Genomic DNA, 24,949 nt, shown 5'->3' with positions numbered 1-24,949 from the left:
GGGGGTTCTGCAAACGAAAAGCAAAGTTAAAATGAATGCAATAAACCAAGAACATGTGTCCACAAAAGAAAAAAAAAACAGGGGGCTAATTTTGGTTCTTACGGTGAAACGTCCCAAGTTTTGGCTTCAACTTTCCAATTCCAATTGTCCCAACCAAACCAAGCACTTGTCCCAGCCTTGGAACCGGCAACCTACGTTAAAACTCTATTAATAAAAAGCCAAAGAAAAACATATTAACAGACTTTTGAGGAAAACACGGCTAAATGACACACCTGTGTAGCTTACAAGTATTAGGACCATATCTGTAAGTGGTATATTTGTCCAAATCTTTTGGCAAGTTGATAATCTGGATAGCTTCAAAAGGACATTTCTACACCAATGCATAACAAACTCATCATGTAAACCCCACATCCATCAACTAGAAGTTTAGAAAATATTCGGCCAAAACTGGATCTTACCGGTTCGGACAACAGGGCAACTCTTCTTACGCTCCTGGCGACACTTTTTCAGCTTGCATCTATCGTTGCTAACAATATAGCAATACTTGTCAATCGGTCCAACATGTTGCCTCAAACCACCTATATTCAACTGAAATATAATTGATAATTACTATGGTGAAAATTGTGTCATAAAAAATAAAATATATAAAAATTGAACAAAAATTCACATGCATACACCCTATTTTGCACATATTTCACCCTATTTTACCCATAGTCATACATACCACTACCAATAGTAAAAATTCCATATAATCTAATAGTCAATTCCAATGTGTTGTATGTATTAGCCCAAGTTCCATAAAATTCCACTGAAGGGTTTCGCCAGCGTTTATAATACCACCAAAGTAAAGCTTGGCCAATTATATTCAAATAGGTTCGTTCAAATGTCCAACATAGAAGCTCACCAATTTAGTTCCTATACTAGCAAATGGAATTACCAAATTCTAAACCAAACATATAGCTACCAGATTTATCTTTTACCGGCTGCCACACAGGGTGATGTAATAAAGGTTCATAACAATTTCAAGCCAAAGGTTAATGTAAGCCAAACAGAAGCAACGCAACCGAGGGGTTTTTTGCTGTTGCTAAACCAATGAGGCTAAGTCCAGGACCAACAAAACCAATGGACTGCAGTGAAAGCTCAGAATTAGCATTATCCATTAAAACTAATGCACACAAGTGTATTGACATACCTGCATAATTTTACGAGTCAAAGTCACACTTGTACCACTTTGTATCATCATATCTGACCAAAAGCCAGCAAGGTAATTCATGATAGCCATCACAACCCATGGAACGGCACTAAACCATGCCGCCTGCCTGATATCCACACCATATACCTATAATGGAATTCATTTACATTTACATGGAAACAAACAACCTATCATGTCTATAAGCTCTTTTCAGCGTACTTCAATAAACTCTTCAAGATATAGCTTATAAAAACAGCTAAGCACTAATATGAAAACAACTTATGGCTTATCATATAAAAATTTATTCAATAAGCACTTAATTAAGTTGTTTGCCCAAAACCAACTACAACTCTAAGACTTGTTATTCATTTACATTTACATGGAAACACATTCAGAGTCACATAACTAGAAATATTGCAATAACAACATCAAAAAAATTGCAATGATTCTAATTAAAATTAGAAATGCTAGAATGTTAGTGGGTGAGATCAGAATCATTTGAAAAATATTTACATGGTAACAAACACTTAAAACTCATCATTAGATCACACTTACATAAAATACATACTAGGGTTCAGTGAGCCTTTATTCTGCAATTAGGGATCAGTGAGCCTTGATTATGCAATTAGGGATTTGAATTTGTGATTCAGTGAAAGGGATTGGAGTCTAGGGTTCGCGATTCATCATTGAGAGAGATGACGAGTTCGAGAGATATAGTGAGAGAGATCGACCACGAAGTGTGAGAGAGAGATCCGATAGCGTGAGAGAGAGATCGACCACGAAGTGTGAGAGAGAGATCTGATAGCGTGAGAGAGAGATTTCGATTCAGTGAAAGGGATTCTGAAAGGGATTGGAGGCGACCGATTGGAGCCTTGATTCTGCTAGGGTTCAGTGAAACGAGATTCAGTTCGCGATCGATTTTGAGAGAGAGAGGGAGATATCACAATCATGTAAAGTAGCGTGAGATGGTTTTTTTTATTAGGTGAGATAGTTTTTTTTTACAACATTCAGACTTTTTACATCCGGGGATATTTTGGTCAGATGGAAAATTATATTAGACAAATTTTACTATAATTACAGAATTGCCACCGCGTTCAGGTTTGCTTCAGGGGATATTATGACCAGATGTAAAAAGTTGTGTGCGTGTATTTTTCACTTCTGTGGATATTGAAGCCAGATGTAAACACAACTCCATATTCCTTTTCACATCTGACATTTGTTCCACATATGTAAAATCCTTAAATAATATGTCATATTTCTACTAGTGATTGTAAAGTTTATAGCTTGCCTAGCGTCTTTCGTTTCACCGTCGTACCATTGTCATTTGATCACTATGTTTTGTGTCTTTGTTCCATAATTCCTATATTCACCATAGTAATTTGTCTAAATTTTGGGATAGCTTCCACTCCAACCATCTTTTTGGGCTCAACACATTGCCTATGTAATATTGCATGAAAACTATTGTGGAATATATGGTTTCCATGGTCTTCCAAGGAATGTTGAGATAGATTTAATTGAAGGTAAAAGGTCAGGATATGTAAAGATGTTGCAAAACTGAAATGAGAAATCAGTTGAAACTTACAAGTCCGTCAAATTTTCCTCCTTAGGTTGAGATATGACAACCCTTTCTTGACCAATATTGTGCATTTTTGGAATACAACAGCGACAGATCCAAAGATAAAGTTCACGGTGCCCTTGATTTTGCATTCTCTATCAAATTGGCGCAAGGAAAAGGCATAAAAATTGATAACCATAAATTCCACACCGATATAATACAAACATGTCTAATTGGATCTTAGTGCTACTGCATGGTAACCTATAGGTCAAATAGTGTTCCTAAAGAAAATGTCTTACCCCTCACAAATTCCATGTTAAATTCAAGTTTCCCAAGGTTTCTTACTTTTACTTGGGGATTTTACCCCTTGAAAATATCAAATTTTCTTTTAGTAACTATAAATTCTACAAATAAATTTCACCATCAAGATCATCACAGTCTAATCCTATTTTACAATTTATTTATGTTAATTATATAATTATTTATTTTAACTCACGCACGCACTCATGCACACATGCGTGCGCGCGCACACACTAAGCAACAACGAAAACTAGTTGTATAATTTTTAATAATAGAACACATAAAACTAATCTTTTTGTTATTACATTAACATAATAGTAATTTTTATTTTCTCAAGTATGATCCTCTAATCTTTTTGAGATTACATTAACATAATAGTAAATGTACTTAATTTGTTATCATAAACTCTAAAAGACATTGAAATTAAATGTTCTGATGCATATTTGAAAGCCGATTGATCCCCTACTTGAGTAGCGGACGGCAGTCGCAAAATTCTCAATTTCATAACATCCGCTACTTAATTGACAGAAGGACAAAATTATAAAATAAGAGGGCAGCGAGATAGACAAGGGGCGCCAAAAGAAATTCTCTATATATGGATTTAGTATTGATCTTTGAATTACAAATGGACTTTGAAAACATCAAATATGCAAGTATATATTTTGGATACCGAATTGGTGTGGCTTTTTGCACCACCCAGTTTTTTCATATTACCCCATTTTAAAACTTTTTTCACCAGCACTCATGTTCAAAAGTTAACTTTTTTTTTTTTACTAAATAAAAGGTATTCATTCATTCAAATTGATAAGAGTACATCGATGTAATACAAATTCAAAATCGCTAAAAACAAAAAGGATGAATTTGCGAACAAACTCACAGCATCTGTCTTAATAGCATAAAACGGCATATTGCATAAGCCTACATATTTGACTATATTGAAGTTTCCGGAATATCCATGCCTCCGGATCTGTAGCGTTGATGGCACCAAAGTCATTGATTGGATCTGCACTGAATCAACCTTAATCCTTCAACCTGAAACAAATGAACACCCTACCAAGACGGGATGACAATACTCCGCACTAAGACGGGATACTCCGCACTAAGACGGAAAAATCAAAACAAAGATGATGAAATCACAAAAACAAACAAAAGAAATACTAAATATATGTAAAAAATCACACTTATTTAATTAAAATAGAAAGAAAAACAATTTGGAGGGGTGATTTTTGGTCTAAATTGACCCTAAATCACCCCTCTCTAGTAGATCAAGAAGAAGAGAAAAAGTGGTGACGGCTAGGATTAGAGGAGGAAGAGGAGAAAGAGGAGAAGAAATAGGACCTAAATTATTGTTATAAATAGAGGTTTTGTGAATGACATGTAGAATAAAATCAAAAAAAAAGTTAACTTCTTGACTATATAACTTCTTGATTATATTTCTTTTTTTGGTTTACAGTGTTGTCAATAAAAATCAAACCTAAAGTTTCATGCATACACTTCTAACCATTAGAACAATGACTTTCTTCTGGACTATATTCATTCAAGAAGCCATTTTCTCTCAACACTTTACAACATTTAAATATATATTTCACCCCTAAAGTCCATATCTTATCTGTTATCATATTAACATATTTTGATACAGTAACAAGCAAAAGAGAATTGAGTATTTTCTTGAAAGCTTTTAAATGTTGGTCTACCTAAAAAATTCTCTCCAAAACTCGATAAATTCAGTCATAAAAATGTTGTTACAGTTTCTAATAGATACAAAAAAAAAAGTTAGTAAAAAAATTATTCAATGGTGGAGATGGAAATATTAGAGAAGCAAGCGACTGATACAATGACTAAGCATGGTTTATCACTAGGTTATGGTTTTAGGATTCCTTTCTTTATGCCTAATGTCATGTTGGCTGATATTTTGATGATTGCTCTTCACCCTTCCTAAATTGATCAGAATTTCCCCCTTGTCTCTCCATATACTAGGAGAAAACTCTTGGTAGTGCAAATTTTACTAGAAAAAATCTTCCGGCGGTACAAATTTTATCGGGAGATACCTTCCGGTATTGCAAATCTTACCGAGAAATATCTTCCTGTAGTATGTTTTCTAGTGTGAATAATTCAGAGGGCGCGGGGGCGACTAGCAACCATGTGATGTTTTTCTATTTTTATTAGTTTGTTTCATGGTACTTGGCCCATTTTATTCACCCAAAAAATGCAACGAAAATATATTAAAGAACCAAACGCCTAACTACTACCAAGCAAGCAATTTCATGGAAGTGTAAAACATTTCTCATTTCTTTTCTTTTTTTTCTTTAAGAATGTATGGGATGAGGGTCATAAGAACTTAAACTCTTAAACATGGAGAAGGAAATGAAGAAGGAAACACAAAATGGCAAAAATAGTGGCTACGGAAAATGTCGTAAAAGAAAGAAAAAAAAGTATAGAACAACAAACTACTCTTGAAAGATCCAAAGAAGAGTCGATTTCAACTCGAAGCTAAAAGCTCATCAAGAACAACAGGAAAAATTGAGCAGATTTTTCTTTGATCCTTCCCCATTAACCAGACTTACTCGATTCACAGACAATTCAGCCTTATAGGAGTCAGAGTTCAAGACTTTGCGGCTGATATTATTGTAAATTTCGCGGATGACAATCTCAAAAGCTGTTTGGACATTGGTAGAATCGAGTGCTGATGTCTCCATAAAGAACAAACCTTCTTCTTCTGCAAGAGCTTTGCCCTCCTCTACACTTACTGCTCTGATATTCTCTAAATCACACTTATTTCCCACCAACATTCTTGCTACGGTGCTATCATTTTGAGCTGCAATTTATTCAAGAATCAAACTCTGTTATGAAACTGTATGGAAAGCAAATATCAGATATAAATTAACAGCTTTAAGGCATGTCACTAGTGAAATGTCAAAGGTAAACAAGAAAAGTTTTAAAAGTTTATATCTTCCAAATCTTTTCACCGACTGTTAGACAAAGATCGGACAGTTTGTATTTTGACATCACAAAATCAAATTTAAAATAAAACCCGTCTAATCTTTATCCAACAGTTGAGATTGGTTAATATTGCAGAAGATCCATTTCCATCATAAGTATCAAATAACTTGGGTACTCCAGTGATTTTATCATGAAATCTAGTTTGAAAATAATGCTAAGCATCATCACTTAAGTTCCCCAAATATTTTTGTCACATCAATTTAATCCTCAATAATGCAAAGCCTGGTCGTTTTAGTCCATCTATAATATAAAATTTCATCAAATTAGCCCTAAATAGATTACACTCATTTCTCTTAGTCCAACAACAAAGGATTAATTTGATGACACTATGCATAATGGAGGGGAAAGGATTGTCTCCCATGACATAACGGCGCATAGAGAGGAAATTCTACTCACCACCTAAAGGTATGTCTCAATGACCCATGCACCCCTCTATTTTGTAAAAGATATTAACCTCCCTTCAATTATATACAATTCTCCTCTATTTTTGTAATATAGAGGGGGTATGCATGTGTAATTTAAACAGAACTAAGAGAAGATGAATACACTCTCTCCAACAAGTAAGAAAGGTCGGTAAGTAAAATAGGAGTATAGTTGTCATGACAAATATTTTGAGAACTAAAGTAATGGCACTTGTATGTTTGGAAGAATAAAATAAAGGTGTTCTCATATTTGACTCATATAATAATGTACTAAAGTTCAGAAATAACAGAATAAAAATAATATGCAAGTTTGATGTCATGATATATCTATATCATAAGGTATAGGTTTTGATTTCTGAAAGTGACACATGTCAGTAAGTTTGCAGCTGCAAAATGATTACAGTCAATAAGAAACTTAGGAATCACAATCTACTAGTATAGTGTCAGATAAATATAACATAAGATAAAGCTAATGGAAGTTTATTTAACTAGTTCACGTTGTCCATAGTTAAGAATATATACACACAGCATTCCATTTACACAATTCACAATACAGTCAGTCAAGAACCAGTCATGGTGGTAGCAACATGTAATGATAAAATATAATTAACCTTGTTAAAAATATATTTGCAAGATCTCTAGAAGTGTGTATGCCTTATTGCTAGCTTTGAGAAATCCATAAAAATCTCTCATCTATGGCCTCAGCAATGACAATTAAGCAACAGGGCCATACATACATTTAGCAAGAACAGGGTTTTATCAAATATAATAATAACCTAGTATCCCATTTTAATGATTTCCAAATTTCAGACCACTGATGATGAAATTCCAAATTCATATCCCGGAGGAAACAAAACCAGGTAGATATCCTTCCAATTCCAAATGAATATAGAGTAAACCTTCAATTTAGTCATTAAACTTTAACTCTTTTCTATTTGGTCCCTAAACTATAAATATATAATGAGTAGTCCCTAAACCTTATTAATACATCAAGTTTAGTCTCTAAATTGTTTTAGGAATAGGAGAGAAAATGATAGTTCGGGGACTAACTAGATGAATTAAAAATAGTTTAGGGACACTTATCATATTTTTGTAGTTTAGGGACCAAATATGAGAAAAAAGTGATAGTTTAGAGGCCAAATTAAAGGTGTATTCAATGAAATACAGATATCCTAATCAAATAAAGAAATCCAGATCAACCCATTATCTGGCAAAAAAGAAACATATTTATATTCTACATTATTACTATAGTATTTGGAATAACTTATTTTAATTATATGAAAGTATTTATATAGAGAGTTGAACAATCGTGCATTTATAGTATGATTATTTTACACAAATATCTAATCATATTTAACATATAATATTATAATATTCTGTTATAAAATATTCTCCCCGTGAATTTATCTCAGTTGGTAAAGACACCACATTATATAAGAAGGGACCGGAGTTCGAACCCCGAACGCTCTACTTATTCATTTTAAAAGTGAAATTCTAACTATTAAGCTACTTAATCAAAAAAAATTCTTATAATGCCAATAACAATTATAACTATATACTTAATTGCTATGCACAACCCATATAAAGAACTTATTCACCGTCAGGTAATCACAAATCAATATAAAACTAGAGTAATGTCTGACATATTTTTAATTTATATTCACAATCACCTTCACCATATAATATCTTATGAAAGCAGCTTATTTCAAGCTTCGGCAGAGTTTTATTCCCATCCGCGCCTCTTTGATTGTAAAAGTGCCTATTGAATAAGGATTTAATCTAGATTTTAATCAAACGTCCACTTAACTTACTCTTATGAAAATGTATTACCTTTCTCCCTTATTATAAGCACCTTTTTCCCATTTTCATATATATATAATAAGAAAAGTAGTAATGTATTTAATGTGTTCATTTTAGGTATAGTTCATAAATTATCCTTTATTAGTTAAAATTTTAAGATAAACAATAGTAGCATTAACTATAAAGAACTCTTGAATTACAAAATAAACTAGTAGTGTTAATTAGAAGTTTTTATTTAAACAATCAATGTTAATTAATATTATGATGGGAGTGGAGATCGAATCCCAACCTCCTTACCACCACTCTGCTCCTTAATTTTCAGTTCAGCCACCATACTATCCTGCTTATATCCCTAAGTGTTGCTACCTCCGCCCCTAAATATAAGATGTTCTTGAGATTTTTTTGTCCCTATTTATACGACTTTTTCAAATTTTCAAGAGAATTAATTATTTCTTTACCAAGATACCCCTAATTATTTCTACAATTGTAATAAATACTCTAAAAATACATTAAATCATACTCTCTCTCAAAGAATATAATTGTAAAAAAATATCAATCGTGAAGATATTTAATATCACAATCAACTTTGTTAATCTATGTGATTTTCTCAAACGGGTCTTATATTTAGGGACGGAAATAGTAATCATAAGTATATTTACAAGAGATAAAAAGCAATGTTACATATATGGAAGATGAAAAAAAAAAATCTAATCTAAAAGGCTTATATTTAATCATTTTCTCAAAAGGCTTATACCAAATCAAACCGACACTTCTAATAGAAGGCATGTCCAGTCCGGTGTCCAACAAGTGTTGGTGTCCATGTCCATGATTACACTCAACTAATTCATTTTCTCAAATTTTAAGGCAATATGTGAGTGTCAGTATCGTGTCTAGTGGTTGTGTTAAGCACAATTAAACTCAAAAAAAATTCACATTCAAATAATCATATAGTTAATCAGAATTATTAAGTAATTCCAAATTAACAAAACATAATCTTAATTAACCAAGAATAGAAAGAAAGTAAGAATAACAACACTACTCACTTGTGAGTTCATCAAGCCACCTCTTGATACTATCAAAAGTATCTCTTCTACTAATATCATAAACAACAAGAGCACCAAAAGCACCTCTATAATAAGCAGAAGTAACAGCTCTAAACCTTTCTTGACCAGCAGTATCCCAGATCTGTGCCTTAATTTCTTTTCCATCAATTTCCACCATCTGCGTCTGAAATTCAACACCGATCGTCGCTTTCGAATTTGAATCGAACTCATTTCGCGCGAATCGTGAAAGTAAATTCGATTTTCCTACTGCTGAATCTCCGATTAAAACGATCTTGAACAAATACTCTTCACCTCCTTCATTGTGTTCGTCTTCCATTTTTTGTTAGTGGTGGTGTTTTTTGTGGTTGATGCGTTGGGTTTTATGTGGAAAATGGTGAAGTGTTGGTGACACGTTTTTGGAAGAGAAGAAGAAGAAGAAGATAAAGAACGTGAAGGCGATGATGATTGTGTTGGGGGTTTTTGGGGTTTTTAAATATATTTTGAAATGATAAATAATGGGTTTATTTGGGCATGGTGCGTGATTAGTGGCGGGTTTTTTGTGATTTTTGGGTGGAATTTTGCTTATAAGAGTGTGTTTGTGTCTAAATGAGTAAAAGGACTTTTTGACTTGCTTTGCACATCTTTTTGACTCAATAAAAAATAGTAGCACAAAGAAATTTTTATAGAAAGGGAGTCAATTTTGCAATTTTATTTAAAAAGGCTCTTTTATTATAAAAAAAAATAGATGTAATTTTTGCTAAAATCACAATATTTTTTTTACAATCACAAGTTATTAAGCAAACAAATAATTGAGACCGAAAGAAGCATCAAATTCTTTTTGGCTAGTAAAAATCGACACATGAGAGTGACATCTCTGAAATAATGTTGAATAATGACAACTCAATTCATTAGATTAAGTAGATTAAGAACCTCTTCCAGGAGAGGTTTGAGATAAGATATGGTGGTAGAATGATTGAGAACAGCAAACTGCAACAAGGGTAGAGTCTGTTTCAAAAATGACACGGTCAAGATGAAGATGACGAGCAATACACATAACATGAACTAAACTCCACATATCAGCACCCTGAGAATTATTGTGGTCAAGGTTGCAATAAAAACCTTGAATAAAGCCACCCCAAGAGTCTCTAAGCAATCCGCCACAAGTTGAGAAACCCTTCCTTTTACTATACGCTCTTGTACATTAAACTTAAGAGTATCGATAAGAGGGGGCTCCCATCTAATAGGAATGATCGACCTACAGCTCTCCATATAAGCCACAGGTTTAATAATATTGTCAACTACGATTTGCACTTGGTTAGATATACGAAGAAGCCAATTTTGTCGATGATTGTGTACTGATTAAACACCAATTTGTTACAATCCTTTCACAAAGCATTGACAGAGACGCCAAAAAAAAGTCACCAAAACTCGAGGATGTATTTCCAATATCTTCATTACCAAGGTTTCATTCAAGCCAAGACATGAGACCTATGCTAATGAATTTCGTCGTTTGATGATTAAGGGCCAAAATTTCATTGCTTTTCACAGTCTCTTAATACATGCATAATGAATTCATGTCCTTGTTGACACCGGGGACATCTATTGCACCTGTCATATTGATTTTGTGTCTCTCTTCATTAGTCATAAGTCTACCATGAAATACTTTCCAAAGAAAATAACTGACCTTATTAGGACCTTTCCATTTCCAAACCAACTTGAACAAGTGTGAATCAATTTTCTCGATGAATTTTTTATCCATGATAAGTGAGTAGGCCGTGTTAAGAGCAAATTTACCATCCGTAGAAGCACTCTAATTTGGGAAATCTGAATGCAACTCTATGGATGGGGGTTTGATATATAGCAACAGTTTTGGTACGAACATTGTCGGGCAATAGTTGGTTAAGAACTTCCCATTTCCACTCAGTTCCAGCTGCATAAAAATAAACGGGGAAGTTTATTTGTTCCACTAAGATTCTATTAGCAAAATTGGTACTAAAATGAGCAATATCATCGATCCCCCTATCCTTAAGAAACCTAACATCTTTTTCATTTTAAATGGATCAAGATATATTAGTTTCAACATTTTCCGCAAATAGTTCTCCAAATATGTATTACCTCTATTTTAAAGTGAATGTCTTAGTTGACAAATCATACGGTTTAAAAAAGATACTCAATGTACTTTATTATAAGAATTTCTACCAAAAATCACGAGTATTAAGCACAAATGAAAATGGGTCATCTCCAATTTTTACACCTCAACTTTTAACCAACTTCGATCTCTTTTTCTTTTTTCTTTTTTCCAAATTTCAATACTATACTCTTTTTACAATTTAAATGATCTAGATTTTACACTATTCTCTCGATTGTAAAAAATTCTCTCAATTGTTTTTTACAATTGAGAGGATCCATTCTCAGAAGAAAAAAAACATAGTAATGAATTTGTTTGAAATGTGTGATTATTACTAAATTATTTTGTGTTAAATATATTTATTTTTTTGAGCAATTGTGTTAAATATATTTAAAGTTGATTTTTCATATTATAATACAATGATATTAATAAGGGATATATTTGAAAAAAGAATAATACATGCATTGAACACTAGAACACTTTATATTTAAGGACAAGCTTCTTTTGTAAAATGGTCATATATTTAAGGATGGAGGTCTCAAAAATAAAGATTCCTTCTTCAAGTTTATTAAATAATTGATGTATCTAAGTTTTTAGATCAAATATATCAATTATTTAATAAATATAACTAGAGAATTTTTGCTTATATTTATAATTGGAGAGATTAACCAATCGTTAGTTGGTCCAGTAGTGATTGGCGCTGAATTTGGTATGAAATACCATTGTTCGATCCTCCACAATTACGATCGGAAGAGAGCTGGAACCACTTGATTCCAAAACTGACCCCGAACCAAATTAAACGATCCAGTGAGTCGGATACTTGTGGTGAAAAAAATAATAATTAAAAAGAGCAAATGAAAGAGAAAAGTATTTTTACTAAAGTACTCTTATCATTTAATGATGTATTCACATTTATCATAAAGATATTGAATTTATTTTTTGACAAAATAAAGATATTGAATTTAAGATGGGTTGGTTTAGAAAACTGTAATTTTAGCGTCAAAAATATCTAAACCAACTCACTGGGTAAGTAATTTATTGGGTTGGTTTCTGTCAGGTAATAATAAGCCATAAAAAGCTTTTAAAATGAAAAATAAGTGTAATCAATTGGCTTTTATTTTTGGTGGAAAAATTAATTGGCTTTTATTCCATCAAATGCTAACACTTAAACTAGATTTCAACCCTTTAAATTCAAGTAGCTAAATACATCTATGGTGGTGCCAATTCATTGTCGGCTAATCACAGCAATTCAATGAGATTGTTTACTGTTGTACAATAGTATGCACATGGAGACATTCAAAGGTATTTAAAATGATTAAATATAATAGGTAAATAAGTAAAACAAGCAATGTAGGATGATTTTTTTCATTCAACACTACTTTTTCACTTCTCAATACTCCACATAATTTTCTCTTTCTTCCACCTAATCATTCAACACTCATTCAACTTTTACCCTCTCCAATAGTTTTTTCATTCAACATTCTATCCCACCACTTTTTATTTCATATTCTTATTTAAATTTATATTTTTGTTTTTATGATTATATAAAATTATAATTATCGATTAAAATTAAATTAAAATAATAAATACTTAACAATTTATTTTTTAATTTTTTTTAATAAAAACAAAATTTATTTAAATAATTTAGTACGATACAGATAATTTGAAATGCAATACAATATAACACACAAGCAACCTAATTAGTACGATACAAATAATTGTTGGGATTTTGATAATTGTTGGGATTTTCATAATTGTTGGGATAATTATAAGAATTTTGGATGTTGAAGTGATTATTGGGATCCATTTCACTAAAAAAAGACTAATACTTCAAGATTAACACTAATAGGAAGATAATAATAAGATTAATATAATGAAAAAATCCGTTTTTTTTTTCGTGTCCAAATCAAATGAACCAAGTATCTATTTATAGATAAAAAAAATCATGAATTTCGGTAAAAATATAAAAAATTATTTTGCGATGAAATAATTGAGTTCAAAGTATTATTGTAATAAAAATCCGCCCAGCCAATCAGCCATCAACACATGTCCTTATCTATTCTTCTCTCTCTGCATTGCTGCGCCCCACTCTCCCTATTGGCGCGTGTGCTGCACGCGCTTGTTTTGCCAAATGAAAACAGGCCGCGTGTCCCTCTGTGTCAGGCTTCAACATGTTGAAAACTTTCAACTCTTCCCTCCTCCACATCATCTTCAACATACCTCCTCCAATCATTCAACACTCTCAACACCCATTCAACCCCTCTTTAAACATACCATTGCACATGGTCTAATAAATAAGCTATAGCTTAGATATGATATAGCCCCTATTTGGTAAAAAAAAAATGGTAAGATAAAAAAAAACTAATTTATAACGGATAGGCTAGTTAATTGTAGCAAAAAAAAATTAATAAAATAAATTTAAAGTGTTTAATAAAATTAACGGTTGAACAAACTTATAAATATAAAACATAAAACAATATTTCTAATTAAGATAGTGAGGGTAAGAATGAGAGAAAACATAATATGCTAAGCACAAATGCAACAACTTGAAGTAACATCTAAAAATCAGCATAGAACTAATTGTTGCATAGAAACTTTACAAGGATACAGAGAATAAATATGGCCACTGAATCATTGATTCATCCTAAACCCTATGAACGAAGAAATAAAACTATGGTTCTGCTGAACCTTTGGCCAAAACTTATTTTGATCAATCCATAATAGTAACATAAAGGAACTGGCCATGAGCAAAATGCAGTCAAGCAAAGATGACTTTATATAAACTACATTTCTATGTTCAGAAGAAAATAGGCAATTTATTCTCGCCTGAAGCATAAGAAATTATGCTTCTCTTGAGTGGTGATATATAGTTTGCTCCATTGAAGGCTGCAGCTCGCAGAAAATTAAAAGGTCCAAAATCAATTGAGTAAGCTTTTTGGAAGCCATCAAGGATTGCCATCATTGTAATATTTGCCGGTTTCCTCTCTGCTTCATACTTCCTTAACAAATTTACCTGCAAACCAGCATTAAGAAGATGAAATAACCATATCATTTTTAGAAAAGAGGGCAAGAGTTTGAGGACTTTCTGAAAACTTGCCAAAACCCTCCTTCGATGTTCTGCTTAGTGCCGTGCAAATGGTGTTGGGGGGGGGGGGGGGGGGGGGGGGGGGGCTATGCTCCTTTTTACCAGCTGAGCTGGTTGGCACCTTAGAGAAGTCCAAGGTGACGTGATAAAAGCATTGGAGACATAACATACACTTCCAATATGGGTCGCCAGAGCAATTACTTAGGACTTGTTTGGATTGGCAGATTTGAACTTATCTATTGGCATAGGAACTTGTGAGACTCTTCAGGAGAGCTTAGCAAACAGCTTATGACATGTCTATAAGCTGTTTTCAACTTGTTTCAATAAGCTCTTCGGAATAGCTTATGAAAACAGCTTATAGCTTATATGAAAACAGTTTGACTTTATTCTATCTTTTGTTATAGAAATAGCTTATAAATAAGCACTCGTATTAATTTGTTGATCTAAACAGGGTCTTAATCTTATGAACACCAAGATATAAACATCAAAGACATAACATACCTCTCCAATGTCAGATCCCAAAGCAATTCCCTCTGCAATAACTCTTGAAAGAGAAAATGCATCTCCGAAACCCAAATTAACGCCTTGACCAGCAAGAGGATGGATAGTGTGGGCTGCATCTCCTATTAGAACCACACGTTTCGATGCATATGAATTGGCATGCCTTAAAGACAGAGGAAACACCATCCTTTCAGACGCCAATCTTATTGCTTTTGGAGGAATTTCAAAGAATTCATTAGCTGATAAAGTTGCATCCATTTTAAGCCAAGAGAACATGTCCCCAGTTCCTAATGAGCTTGACGTAGGATGAGGTCCATGTCCATAATCAAGAGCAGAATTAACATCCTTCAAAAACATTTCCTCGGTGATTGATTTGCGGTCGTTTGACTCGTTTGGACTCATGGTCCAAACAATGTTGCTAAATTTATCACCCATCGGTAAAAGTGCAATTGGACCATTAGGTAGAAACCGTTGCCATGCACAATGATTATCCGAGGTATGCTCTACAGTGCAGATGATTGCATTTTGAGAGTAATTCCATCCAGTTGTTTTGAATCCTGCTAATTCCCTAACGCGCGATTTTCCTCCATCAGCCCCAACCTTCAGAACAAGCATCCATGTAATTAGACTCTAATTGTAGAATACTACCACGGTCTCATATATAACCAAAAAAAATAACTACTTGGCAAATCTCATTAATTTTCTCAAAGTAATAAAACTAATTGTATTTTCCAAATTGTCCCTCATGGGAACTTGTTCCATGAGAATAAAAGAGTTATTGGAAAATAAAATCTAAATTAATATTGTAGGGTAATTTAGAAATGATGACAATAAATATGGTAGAAGTAATTAACACGTGCTTATATTTTAGACCACCAAACATATTATATTGCTTATATTCGAGACCAGACAGAGTGTTAAATTAAAACAATCACACAGTTGCTAATGGGACACCAGATATGATTTTGTCTCTACTTGCAGTATTTCAACATAACAGGTAAAAAAATTCACTCACCACCAACTTGGCATATATGCTACTGCCATCACTAAGTTGCAGCTTTGACGTATGACCTTGAGCAGATGATGGTTCTTTAGATGGTGTATTCTCCTCCACTGTGGATATAGAGTTTGTATTCAAAGTCATTGAAGTTAACCTCGATGGATAGAATGTTGTCTTGAAATCAGAATCCTGTCAAGAAGTTTGTAATTCTCAATGTAATGTAAAGAGTCATGCCTTGGAATAAAATATTCAACTTGATGAAAATATAACTAGCAAAGTCCTTGATCGGGAAACCATCAAAGCAGCCAAAAGATAGCTAAAATTAGTGACATAATGGTGCTGACGTTAAAACATAAAAGTGAATTGGTACAACTGCATAAAATTACCAGAAGAGCCAGGGACAAGACAGTATTTCATCTCAGTTACATTTTACACTATTACTAGCAAGATTACTATTAATAAGAGACAGAGTATCTTATCACATAGTAGAAAATTAGAGGAAGAATATGAAAATATGAGACTTCTTACTTAATGAAGTCGATTTTTAATATTATGAGTATGAGACTAAAATTGATACTGAATTGCTTAGATATTGATACTCAACCTTTTGAGTGTATGATAATAAATGTACAATCAGAATCCCTTGATTATGGGGATTAAATCTGGTGACTACCGCCTATAACGTTTCCTAATTACTTATTACATAAGAAAGAAAGAGGAAATATTTAGATAGAGGAAATATGAGAAGGCCGGAAATAAGAGATATTTCAACAGTATCCAATAATTGGTGATTGCACTCCAGTTACATGGTGCTTCCTACTCAAACAAAAATCTAATGTCAGCAATGTTTTCCCCAACTTCCACTGAAAGATTCAAAATCAAGTTGGGGTCAAGATAAAACAATTTAGAATAGACAATGTGATAAGAGATTACTTCAATCAAATCTTGTCACTCTACTTTATCTTACAGGACATCATCCATGACCATGACAAGAAAATGCACCGAAGGTTGGTAGGTAAACTCATATACCTTGCTCAAACTAGGCTAGACATAGCATATTTGATGAGTGTTATAAGACAATTGATGCTCTATCCAAAAGAATCACTTCAGAAAGTAATTTTTTTCAAGAAGAATGAGGGCTATTTCCCAAAGACTCTGTGAACTACTTTGGCTGAAATTGAAGATTATTCCAGATGATAAGAGTCAAATTGGAGAGTCCTATGAATCTCTATCGTGGCAAGAAGTCAGTTGCCAATATTGCTTAGAAGCCTATGAACATTATAGGACAAAACATATTGAATTTGACAGGTGTTTATTAAAGAAAAATTGGAAGAAGGCGTGTATGACCTGTGTTTCCATCAAGATAACAATTGGCCGATGTTCTGAAAAGGGGATAAGTAATCGAAGATTTCATGACATTATATAAAGCTGGGAATGGAAGCTTGAGGGGAAGTGTTAATGTGCTGCAAAAAGATTAGGAGAATTAGTTTTGAAATCCTTTAAATCAGGGGATTATATTTTGGTAGCTATTTATTATTTATATTTCAGACTGAGGACCCATTTTGTTTCCTCTTTTTCCCTTTTATAACATCATAAAACGTTGCATACTATCAGCTCAAAGTCTATAAATATAATTTATATTTATTCTCACAGTACATCACAATCAACTATATACTCCATATCACAGACCGACAATGTGAATTATACCTTTACGCACGACAATAAGGCACTATGAAGCACTTTATTTTCTGCTACACACCTGGTATATCATATTTTTGCAATTAGTAATGTGATAGTAGTTTCCAAAGATATTTGCTTAACTATATAACATGTCTACCCTTACCCTAGAAAGTCTTTATTTACATCTTTTGCATCGTATCTAGCATACCCAAAACCAGTATAATCCCAGACCTGCAGAGAGATACAAAAGAATGCAATTTTGAATAATGAAATAAATAATGTAGTCCAAGGAAAAAGGCATCCTTTAAGCAAGAAGTACATGAAAAGCATTTGTTTAAATGAATTTATGCGCTTAAATTAGGAAAGTAAATAGTATAACAAGAACAACCAAAAGTTTATTCTACTAGATAGATTTGGCTATATGGATCAATTGACATATTGACACCAGTAGGTTCTATCAAATTTCAGAGCTTCACCGCATTTTGAAACATCAAATTATTTTGTCTCTGTTGTGAAAGATTGTTCTTTTTTTCAAGTTAATCTAAGAATTTTATGTTTGAAGATGTTTTGTTGAAACTTTAGGGTTTAGACTTTTGATATGGTAAAAGAAAGATGGCTAAAAGTGGACTGAAAAAAAAATTTATAAATGGAATGTGTCACTATATGATATCCAGGCACTCCTAATCACACTAATGAATAATGATAATAAGGTCAAATACAAATACTACTAGTGAAAGCTCAAGCCCACAAACAACAATGCTAATACTACTAATAACTAAGGGAAAGGGTGATGATAGGTCACGCTGTTTGTTAGGGACATACGGTCTAATGTATATTAGAACTAGCCTGATTAAGATCTATTGGGAAATGGGCTAAGCCTGTTTAAGGTAAAAAGCGTAGCATGACCATTTTACCCCAACCAAAAAAAAAACCTAATATCTTTTAACATACATGATAATCTCATAAAATATGATAAGAAATGCTTTTGGTTTTTTAAGTTCTTCAGTAGTGAGGCTCCAAAACAGAGCAAACAGCAAGAACCTGACTGAAGGGGTCTCACGTAAAATGTCAAAAGGCAAGAATCCCTCGTGCATATCTTTGGTTCAGTTTAGCATCAAGAGCAGAAAAATGATTAAATATTAAAGCGAACCCTTTCACTTCCTATATGTTGGACAGAGTTATTCATCAGGGTTATCATGGAGATCCCATCCACGGATTAACAGAAATTGTAAGATTTCATTTTTCGAAATATTGGATGAGAGCCTAGTTCCCCAATCAAAATCCCAACTATGCACACGTAATCTTGTTACAAACAATCATACAAATGACCTATAAGCGTCTATGTGCACAACATCCGGCTCAATTTCCCTCAAAATCCCCCAACAACTTTGCACTTCGAGAATTTATCCATCATCGGAAATATATATAAATTTAAAATTTAAATCATTATAGTGAATGAGAAAGAAAAAGTACCTGCATTTTTTTAAAATAAGCATGTCTGTTTTGCTCAACATATTTCCAAGCACCAGCATCTGGAAATAGATCAAGTATTAAGAGGGCTTTTAAAGCAAAATGTCACCGTGTTGAAGCAAATGCACTAGTCAACCAGGGTCTAATTACCATTTTCTCTCTAATAAAAGTTTGGCTTACTCTGTTTTAACGAAAATTGCAAAAGAGAGAATTTTTAATTAACACCACAGCGATAATAAAAAACAAACCTGAAAAACTAGATACCTTTGAGAAATGATATAGAAGCAGGAGTTACTGTACTGACTCTAGGATCGGGGGGGTCTTCCTTTTTGATGCTCAAGCCACTACCTAGAGCTGGATTGCTGTCAATAATTGCCACACTCAACTGCTTTGTCAGTGGCATACTAGCTGGAATAACAAAACAATTGGCCAGATTTGTTAATACTTATCATCATAAATTAGATAACTACATTTATTTTCAATGTATGCTCGTCTTATATTTTACCATTTCCACCTCCCTCTCTTCCTCCTACCCACAAGAATCAAACAGAGAGAACACTGGTTATATATTACTGATTTAATTTGGTTTATAGACCAGATTCGACTACAGGATCAACATACAGGGTTTTCCCCCAACAAAGAATCTCCTCCTTCCACTAAATTCCCAAGAAAAAAAACCAATAAACCGATAATACACCTTATTATGCCAAATAATAATTACCACATACAAAAATACAACTGCCACATGCAAAATAGCTATATCATACATAAGTTCCTTAGGTTTGGAGGTGACAAAAACTAGGGATAGGGATTCTGGGGTTTGTCAGGGAAATGGAAATAGGTGCTCATCTTAGGGACTTTGTAAGGCCTTGGAGATAAAGGCTTCCATTAAACAATCGTAGTGGTCACTTACAAGATTAAAATCCGATGAGGACGTGATTAGTTAAGGATATCTGATAAAGCATACCTAAACAATCCATTCCCATGAGTTATGTAGATGATGGCATGATAAATATGTTGCAGTCTAGAAAAAATACACCCATTGCAAGAAGATACCTAAGAAACAAGCTAAAGACATGCCAACCATGCCTCCTCCAACAATAGCAATATCATATTCTGGAATAATTTTGCTGATAGTTGGCTTCTTCTCATGCTCCTGCATATTTTTATGAATGCAAATTATTCAATTTTAATTTTCTAATTCTATTCCAGCCAATTATTACTATCTTTCAATTGAAAATGCAAAGGCAAAGAAATAGTATGGAAGAAACAATGACAGTAGACAAATGTTATGAAGAAGCTTAGCACCAAGAAACATCACAATCATCCCTTTAAACAATGTAACATGCATAAACTATCAAATGTAAAACTAATAAACTGCGTTAGAAAGTACAAGACTATAATCCACCACAAATCAGTAGAGAAAAAGGATTGTATCATTATGTCACATAGTTTTTCCTTTTATTTAGTGCAATTTTATTTTGCTATTGATATGGATTAAAGGAGTTGAAGGAAATGCACCGGTCACACAAGAATGATAGTTGATTTGCATTTCATGTTGTGACCCAAGGGGTCATGTGTAGCCATCAATCCAACCTAGTGAGTTTGTTCTGTTTTTGGCTCCTACTTGAATCAAGAGCATGCAGCTTGCGCAGGAGGAGTGTTCGTGAATGTTATTTACTATCTTTCTGCTTCACGTGAACCCAAAGCAAACATTACTTGTGTCTTTATGCAGTTTTAGTAATATTGAACGGATAATTTGGGGTTAGTGTATGTAGTACATTTTGTGTTGTTGATATTGAAAAAACAGTGTAAGTATTAAAGTCAATATGACTAATAGGAAAAGGTGTGCATTCAAGGAAGCTCCTCTCCTCTACATTCCCAGTTTTTCTCCCTCAAACTCTACAGCTATAGTTTCACAACAGTGTAAATTGATTCAATATAAAACAAATCTCTATTTTCTAAGATCACATTTGGTTATCCTAGGAAAAAAAAAAAACTCAAATTGGTATTATAGTAAAAAATAAAATACGGATACTAGAGTTATTCATAAGAATAACAATGAACTAAAATCTCAACCAGAGTGACAAACAGTTAAATAAAATTACAATCTGAAAATGACTATCATCTAAAAACTCGTCATGATGCCAAAAAAGTAACTATACGACTTGTTCATTATTGTGTCCTAGATTTTTTGAAAGAAATAGGGTTACATCTTTCATTCATAACCAAAAAGTAGGACTCCTCAATCTGCTAGACAAGAAACTCAAAGAGCTGTCCATTTCAAATGATAAGTTTAGAAACAAGAACAAAATCAATGATCAAATAATATTGTTAAACTTTGCACTTTCTAGAATCTAAATTCTCAAGTTCTAATCATAGTTCTAAATTGCAGTCTCCAACCACAATTGCGACCACAATATAAAGGTTTTAGAGATCTCTACAACAAGATCACACCTGCAGTTGCAGCAGAATCGACCACAATTTGTCGTAACCACAACTGTAACCGCAAGCAACCAATTATTTTTTTGGTATTAGCCCTCTGGTTCCCAGGGGAAGGGCCCCTGGTAATCCAGAATTTGGCCGCAAGGTAAGTAAAATCAAGCCAAGAATTGTTCCCACCAGGAATCGAACTCGGGTTCTCCCGAACGATTCGTCCTGGAGGAGTTCATTAACCATTTGAGCCCAATGTCTTGGTTACAAGCAACCTAAAATTATTTTCTACACTAAAACTTTCGCATGTCATTTTTCAATTTAACCTCAAAAATATAATAAATAAAAAATATAATAAATAAAAAATATAAAAACAAATAATGATTAGAGCTATGAAGTATAGTTATTTTCTTACATTGGAAGGTACTAAATCAGGTGAAGTAGCAACTTTGACAATCTCAGAACAAAAAAATTTCCTTGAAATTTTGTGTGCACAGAGATTTGAAACAGTCTTCTTTATCACCCTGTTATATAGAAAATACATTCAATTAAACACAAACCAGATTTTACATAGAAAACCACATTACACGATTAAAGAGAGGGAGTGTGGATTTTGATGAAAAATTTGTGGAAAAATGAAGAAGATTCAGAATCGTGAGAAGTGGAAGAAGAGTATACCTATTCATTGTTTGAAGAGAGTGAGGGAGACTTTGCGACGACAGTAACCGGTGGACTGGCGACGACAGTAACCGGTGGACTGGCGACGACTACGTCTGGCGGTTGGAGGGGGTTGGAGGCGGTGAACGGCAAGACGGGGGAGGATGATAATGTCACCGAGTGTCTTCCTTTTAATGTTTTGTTTTCTTTTTCTTTTTCACAATGAAATTACAAGAATAGCCATCGGTCATTTCTAAATAGTTTGAAGGATTGATCAAACGGAGGAAAATAATTGAAAGATAGAGTTTTTTTTTTTTTGGTCAAGAAAGATAGAGTATTTTTTTTTCTTTTTTAGTAGGTTAGTGGCAAGAAATTCTACCTTAAGTGGAATGTCCGGAGTTCGAACCTGACTCCTGTATATATAATCTGATATCCCTGCAAACTGAGCTAAGCTCACAAGGACAAGATACGTATGTCTTGACCAACTATGGATTGCTTAAAGTAATAAGGTTTTGAACCCCTTAAATAAGGGATTAAGATTTACTGGTCTAGCATAATCACACAGTTTCACATTATTTTTTATCTCAGCCGTCAATATGAGATCAGACGATTTAGGTTAAAATTGTGTCTTTTCAACAATATTGATCACAATTGTTGATTTTTTATCGAAAAATATCATTTACTGTCGTATTATTCTTTGTTCTATAATGCGTACATTGGGACAAAGTTTGTGGAGTAAAGGTGGGCTACGTGAGGCAAAGTGAAAAAAATTTAATTTTGCTCTGTTAGCTAAATGATTGTGGGGGTTATTGGCGGAAGTTGAGGGTTTGTGGTTCAATTTGCTAGTTCATAAATATGAGGAGGTTAGACGGGTCATTAAGGGTGGTGTGAGTAAGGCATGACTTGGGGGAAGAATTTGTAGGTCATTTGAAGAGGTTTTGAAAGTATCGATGTTAATTTGTGTTAAGAAGTCTTACATCGGTGGAGAGATGATCTGACTAAGTGTTTATAAATTAGAGACAATGCTCACCTTATAAGTCGGTTTTGTAAGGATGCGTTATACAATATTTAATTTTAAGTTGGTATCATAGTCTCTTCACGATCCGTTAGGCCACTTGTTATCAGGTTTCAGGAATCGGGCCACCCACCGATTATATCCATGCACCAAGCTCAATAGTGTTGGGCGTGAGAGAGTGTGTTAAAAAGTCTCACATCGGTTGAGAGATGGTCTGACTAAGTGTTTATAAACTAGAGGCAGTCCTCACCTTATAAGCCGATTTTATAAGGATGAGTTAGGCCCAATATTCAATTTTAAGTTGTCAAATAACCGATTATCCCAAAAGTTTAAGTTGTTAGGGTGGGGCCAGATCAATAACAATTTGTTTGATAATCGGTTAGTTAAAATTAAAATAGTAGGTAATAAAGAGAATGTCTTTTTTCTGAGAGAGTCTTGGTTGGTTGAGGGTTCTCTAGGATGATTTTAGTCTATTGCTTGCACCAATTTGTTTATCTGAATGTGTCTATTGCAAAAATGTGTAGGATCAGTTGTGGTGAAGGGGCAGTATTGATAGTGGAGGAGAGGGTTTTGTTTGTTTGGGAGGAGGACATACATTGTATGTGAATGATATTCTTTGCTGGTTAATATTTTTGTCTAGGTTAACAACAAATATAAGTGGACTTGGCAGTTTGATCTTTCTATGGTGTTTACTCGGTGAGATGAGCTTATACTTTACTTACTCTTGGTGTAGAGTCTATTCTGAGCATTCCAATATTTCTGATTTTGCTTGGAATAAAGTGGTTATCTTCGGGCTTTGTCTAACATGCACAAGTGTACCATATGGTCTATGGTGCACAAGGAACTCAAGTTGTGCATTATGCACAAGTCACCGAAAATATTATAACGAATACGAATTTTACAAAATTCACCGTTGGATTGAAAGTTTATATCGTATAGATCATTCATAATTTTTTTAAAAAAAAATTGAAAATCATTTGATATGTTATTGAGACCCGTCAAAATTAACGGTTCATGGATTTTTATTGAATACCGTTAATTTTGATGAGTCTCAATAACATATCAAATGATTTTCAAAAAAAAATTTAAAAAATTTATGAATGATCTAAACGATACAAACTTTTTATCCAATGGTGAATTTTGTAAAATGCGTATTCGTTATAAAAATAACGAAGACTTGTGCACCATACATCACTTAATCAAGTGGGGCATGTTAGACACAACCCCCTTTCGAATATGGCTTCTACAAATGTGCTACAATTTTGGGGTTTACGTGCATCATTTGAAACCTTGTGATATCTTTCAAATTATTTGGTGATTAGCCTCAATTTGAATGATTTGAAAGGCTTGTTATCTACCATATTGACTTGTGGTCTTGCTCAATATGATAGATTGTCATGTAGATCTATCTTCCTTAATTAAAATTAGAAGAAAATTATTTGGACTTACCTACTTATATAAACATTTATAAGATTATTTACGAAAATTTATAAATAAAAAAAAAGTTTATAACATGCTTATAAGTTGTTGTCAACTTATTTTTATAAACTTACAGATAGAAGAAAAAAAATATTATACACAACTTTTTATTTAACTACATCATTTTTTTTAGATTGACGAAATGACAAACCATTAAAAACTCAAAACACACACAGTGGGGAACCAGAG

The 24,949-nt window shown here is 33.3% G+C and overlaps 2 protein-coding genes across 2 annotated transcripts; both read right to left on the bottom strand.

Moving 5' to 3' along the window:
* Positions 1–5,314: 5,314 nt before the first annotated feature.
* LOC123890517 (ras-related protein RABA5b-like) lies at positions 5,315–9,879 on the bottom strand. The gene is made up of 2 exons (XM_045940143.1): positions 9,313–9,879; positions 5,315–5,862 (listed from the first exon to the last, which is right to left on the bottom strand). Exons 1-2 carry the CDS (start codon positions 9,647–9,649, stop codon positions 5,549–5,551), a joined length of 651 nt encoding a protein of 216 aa, XP_045796099.1. The 5' UTR covers positions 9,650–9,879; the 3' UTR covers positions 5,315–5,548.
* Positions 9,880–13,947: 4,068 nt separating this feature from the next.
* Positions 13,948–22,510, bottom strand: LOC123889842 (ubiquinone biosynthesis monooxygenase COQ6, mitochondrial). The gene is made up of 10 exons (XM_045939347.1): positions 22,288–22,510; positions 22,025–22,133; positions 20,233–20,332; positions 19,441–19,584; positions 19,180–19,238; positions 17,870–17,937; positions 17,734–17,785; positions 16,042–16,215; positions 15,027–15,626; positions 13,948–14,453 (listed from the first exon to the last, which is right to left on the bottom strand). Exons 1-10 carry the CDS (start codon positions 22,293–22,295, stop codon positions 14,238–14,240), a joined length of 1,530 nt encoding a protein of 509 aa, XP_045795303.1. The 5' UTR covers positions 22,296–22,510; the 3' UTR covers positions 13,948–14,237.
* Between the last annotated feature and the right edge of the window lie 2,439 nt (positions 22,511–24,949).

This window comes from Trifolium pratense, linkage group LG6 (genome assembly GCF_020283565.1).
Source record: "Trifolium pratense cultivar HEN17-A07 linkage group LG6, ARS_RC_1.1, whole genome shotgun sequence".
Taxonomy (NCBI): Eukaryota; Viridiplantae; Streptophyta; class Magnoliopsida; order Fabales; family Fabaceae; genus Trifolium; species Trifolium pratense.
This window is presented reverse-complemented; position numbering and strand designations above follow the sequence as displayed.

Coding starts and splice junctions, on each gene's coding strand:
- LOC123890517 (XM_045940143.1), bottom strand. CDS start 9,649: ATGGAAGACGAACACAATGAAGGAGGTGAAGAGTATTTGTTCAAGATC. Junction 5,863..9,312: donor GTGGCTTGATGAACTCACAA/GTGAGTAGTGTT, acceptor AATAAATTGCAG/CTCAAAATGATAGCACCGTA.
- LOC123889842 (XM_045939347.1), bottom strand. Junction 19,585..20,232: donor GTCTTTAGCTTGTTTCTTAG/GTATCTTCTTGC, acceptor TTGTTATTCCAG/CTAGTATGCCACTGACAAAG. Junction 14,454..15,026: donor TGGGATCTGACATTGGAGAG/GTATGTTATGTC, acceptor GCTGGTTTGCAG/GTAAATTTGTTAAGGAAGTA.